The sequence below is a fragment of the Limulus polyphemus genome, unplaced genomic scaffold (assembly GCF_000517525.1).
Source record: "Limulus polyphemus unplaced genomic scaffold, Limulus_polyphemus-2.1.2 Scaffold8435, whole genome shotgun sequence".
Lineage (NCBI taxonomy): Eukaryota > Metazoa > Arthropoda > Merostomata > Xiphosura > Limulidae > Limulus > Limulus polyphemus.
This window is the reverse complement of record NW_013674045.1, coordinates 19,016-23,795: the sequence shown is the minus strand read 5'-3', so window position 1 is coordinate 23,795 and position 4,780 is coordinate 19,016. Positions and strand designations below refer to the sequence as shown.

Here is a 4,780-nt window from a genome sequence, read left to right as displayed (position 1 = left end):
CATGAATATATTGAGTATTTGTTTTGAATAATCCGTGTGCAAAGTAATTTTCATGTTAAGATTAAAAATACTTTTCTTCATCTCAAAAATCTCAAATTTTCTTTGTGCAATCCCTAAAATCTAAATACATTTCAAACGTTTTTTTCAGTAAAATGTTTTATTTTATCTGTTATTTTCTCTACTCTATCTCTATATGGGATCAGTCAATTTTATCAACCTTGTACCCCCCACCCCACCCCCAAAAAAATCTAAATTACCTCTTCAATTTGTAACATGAAACTACATTCATTTATTCTAATTACTCAAAGTAGCTTTAAGCTTGTAACAGTATAGAACTATTTATAATTACATTTTATAATTAAATAATGCACTAAACAACATAGACTAATAACATGTAAAAAGTAGACAATTTCCCCTAACCCTCAAAATTTTCCTGGCTTTCTGACTATGCAACAAGACCTGTTACAAATTCATCCAAGCTAGTCGTTAATGTTCCCACAGGAATAACCCGTGTATTATAAGTGAAATTGACATCTATCTGTTCAGAACACAATGTAATATAATATGTCATTTGATATATGCAAACATTGAATTTCTATTGGTTATAAATTATATATAATTAAATGTAAGAGAAAACTATTAACAAATCCTGAAAGAAAGGATGTGATAGGTGGGTGTGGCAGGAGGGGTTTGATTTTATATTTGATACCTCTGTAACCAAACAAAATTGAAGGTTATATAAATTATGGTTTGTCTGAGCAATAACGATTTTATAGTGAGTAATTTACATTTCATTTCATCATTACTGGGGAGGGAATAAAACAGAGAACAGAAGATACCTAGAGAAAATGTGTCCCGTGTGTAACACTAGGGGAATTAAGAACTTAAAACTTGTATACTATTAAAATATGGATTATCAGCTAAAATTTTATGCTACACTAATTGGTATAACATAAACAAAAAGTAGTTTAATACAAATTTTGAATATAAGACACAAAAACAAGTAAAGGATACCTGTAAAGATAGAATTAATAAACCTGTCATCATCTTGTGTTACGGCTGTTTGGTCAATCTGTTTTGATCTACTTTGATAACTTTGCTGTCGTTTCTTACTTTAACTGACAGGGAGTTACTCTGCTTCTTGTTCTCAAGCTCTTTTGGGCTCTTGATAACTGCATATGGTTGTTGATTTTGTGTGTTCTGAGAGCTTTGAATTTAGTGGTGTATTTGGTTTAAGTAATGTGACACTAAGGTGCAATGTGGTTTAAGTAATGTGACACTAAGGTGCAATGTGGTTTAAGTAATGTGCTATGATTATCTATATCCTCCCTGTAATATCACATCCAGTGATGTCAACCCAAAAAAAACTGCAATGATGAAATCTATAGAAGTTGACATCAAAAACAAAAGAAGTCACCTCGCATACAGCAATAGATAAGCTGAAGGAGTTGTATAACCCAACCAGTCAAGGTAGAGGAGTAAGTCACCAAAAGAAAAGGAATACTATGGGTAAAAAAGTATGTAGAATGCCTTGAAAGGAAGCAGTGCAAGTAAGCTGCTTGAAAACAACACAGTGATCAGGGTCTGAATGATCATATAGAGAAGAAAAGGAAGGTGATTGGAGAAAATATAAAATTATCCAATCAAGCAGCCTAAGTGTTGGGGAATAAGGAATGGTCTGGAAAAAAATCATCCTGTCTCTGTGGGGAAGAATGCAATAAGGAACAAGGTAAAAATATCTGAGCAATACCTTCCACAAGTGAGAAGAAAAAGAGATATGCTATAAGAAAAAGAATGGCAATGTAAATGTGACCTGAGGTTCAAATGGAGAATATGTAAGAGCCTTGAGAACTGAATAGAGGTTCAGATCAAAAGAGGAGGACAACTGATTCAAAAGGCACAAAATAGGTCTGTAAGAACTGGAGAAAAGGACCAGAGAAACAATGGAAGGTTGATGACAAAGCTGCTCTGTAATTGGTGGTTGATGAAATGAAAATACTGCTCTCAAAACCCAGGAAAAAAAAAGAAAGTGAGATGAGAAAGAGTCAGACAACTTAGAGGAAGGGAATGACGAATAGACCAGCATCAATAAATCATCCAACTACAAGGATAGATGGCCAACAAAAGCGACCAAGAAGATGGGCTATTATACCTGAAAAAACTTGAATGATTTACAAGAAACCAGACAAAAGCTACACATGAAGATGAAAGATGGGCATCTGAAACTGATTAAGAAAGGGACCTCCAAGACAGACGAGATAGAGGTCCCAAAAACAGGATGAGCAGAAATTAGCTGCCAAAGAGTGGCAATGTAAAGAACCTGGCAAGGAGGTTTTGTGAATTAAAGACTGCATCCTGGGAAGAAGTTGCAGAAGAGTATAGTCATATAGAAAAAAGGTAGACCAACCCAGACTCAGAAAGAATATCATCAGAGCCATGGAATCTGGAATTAGTAAACAAAAAGGAGGAAGTTTGGTGTAGAGGGGAGTCACAAATGCATCAATAAAAGAATTCCTAAAGTTAGAATAAATCCACATAAACACCACTCTGTCTGAAATATTTGGTCTGGGTATGACAGCCAAGTAATGTGACACAATGGTGCAGTGTGGTTTAAGTAATGTGACACAATGGTGCAGTGATAGTAAAATATAATCCATCTCAACAGTGGGCATTGAGTAAAAGCTTTAACACCGTCTGTTATCCTTTACTTGTTGCATATTTTGGGAGAGAAAATTATACCCTGTGAGGCAACAATGACTACATGGTGCATCCCATTGTTTTCAATGTGTGTATATATATATATTAATATTTATTTCTTGTAGTTTCAGGTGATCGTATTTTCTGAAAGATAAAGACATAATCAATAACTTGCCTCTTTAGAGCCACTGGAATGATTAGAGAATAGCAACTGCAGGGAGACAGAACTGCAGTGTGGTTCAAGTAATGTGACACAATGGTGCAGTGTGGTTTAAGTAATGTGACACAATGGTGCAGTGTGGTTCAAGTAATGTGACACTAAGGTGCAGTGTGGTTTAAGTAATGTGACACAATGGTGCAGTGTGGTTAAAGTAATGTGACACTAAGGTGCAATGTGGTTTTGAGTTGTGTTTGCAACACAGTAATAAGAAATACAAGGAGTATCATGTAAGAAAAAAATTAGTAAGTGGAATTTCTGTTGAAATATTACTTCTTTGTGAAGTTAGGAATATCAGTAGTTACACATATAACATATAGTCGAAGGAAAAAAATTGCCCTTGTTATCAATATTTGGACTGGAATTTACATTCTTCTCACCCAGCTATACAAATTATTATAACAGTGTGATGGGTTTGAATGTTTAACAATGAATTCAAAATTAAGGAACACAAACTTTCACCTGTTGGATACTACCCATGTATATATGTTTTCAGTTAAAATGTGACAAACACATCTCCAACTTTGTAAAATAATCATATCTACTTATACAATTTATGAAGTGAGTGTACTACCTTTTATACCCAAGTTTCTTTACTTCTCGCTCAACATCATTTGCAATAACTTTACAAAGCAAACTGGTTGTCAGAGGATTGTAGCAAGCCCCTTCTAAGTGCTGTGACAAAATCTGTTGTAAAATGGAAGCAATCTTATTGGTCTGAAGTTTGGAATCAGGCTCAAGCTGATACGAGTTTTCGTACTTTACCTAAAAAAATAAACAAGTAAACTAACACTTTGTCTTTAATAAAATGAGCTTTTAAAAAATTGGAGCAACATACATGAAAACATTTATATATGTTTCAAAATTAAATTATCATTTTCTGCATAAGCTGGATTTAAATTTTATAGAAAAACAAAAAGCTCACATTTGTTTCAACAAATTTCGAAAAGAAAACTATTTGGATGAGAAAAACATCTTTAACTGAAGTAGCAGTATGGCCTAATAGTAAAATATAATGAATTTACAAAAGTAAACTAAATAACTGTCTCACCATAACTTACACAAATTGCAGATTTATTTACTGAGTAACACATTAATTAGTTATTCATCTATGCTAATACATCTGTTTTATACTGCTCAAACGGGTTTAAAACTGTAGGAAATGTTCCACGCATTAGGCCATGAACTCATTTTATGACACAAATTTTCCTTTTAGCCAAGCAATAATATCAAATTCTAGAAATGTCTAGATTAAAAACATGGTGTACAACAATACTTATGTATCATTCTAATTGTAGTTACTGAAATTATAGCACCAGTCTTAAGTTTAACTCAGTCAGTTAGAAAAAGACTAAGATTACAATAAAAACCTGCAATAATGGTGACCACACTGTTGGCAAAACATCAACATTGTCTGTCTTGCTTTGCAGTTACATTAAAAGCATTTATTCACTGCATAGATAGAGCCATCTTGTTTGTTTCCCTTTTTTCTGGCCATATGAGGAAAATAAGTTTTTAAATATTTTTTACTTTTGATGTATGGAATTATGAAAGTTATAACAACAAGCTCGTATTTATTAAGGAATATATTATTAGAAATGAAGGATCAGTATAACTGTGGGCTGATAAAACAAAGACTGAGAGGAAGATATTATCAGTATAAGTGTGGACTGATAAAATTAAGATTGAGAAGAAGATATTATTAGAAGTGAAGGATCATTATAACTGTGAACTGACAAAACAAAGACTGAGAGGAAGATATTATCAGTATAAGTGTGGACTGATAAAACAAAGACTGAGAGGAAGATATTATCAGTATAAGTGTGGACTGATAAAATTAAGATTGAGAAGAAGATATTATTAGAA

General features: G+C 33.1%; 1 protein-coding gene across 4 annotated transcripts in view; it reads right to left on the bottom strand.

Annotated features, from left to right (window-relative positions):
• Window positions 1-4,780, bottom strand: part of LOC106475343 (tctex1 domain-containing protein 1-like) — a 24,740-nt gene that overhangs the window by 3,167 nt on the left and 16,793 nt on the right. For all 4 annotated transcript variants that reach the window (XM_022379479.1, XM_013936031.2, XM_022379480.1 and 1 more), the window contains one exon: window positions 3,489-3,679. In XM_022379479.1, the coding sequence (XP_022235187.1) occupies window positions 3,489-3,679 (191 nt within the window). The remainder of the gene's footprint in view (window positions 1-3,488; window positions 3,680-4,780) is intronic.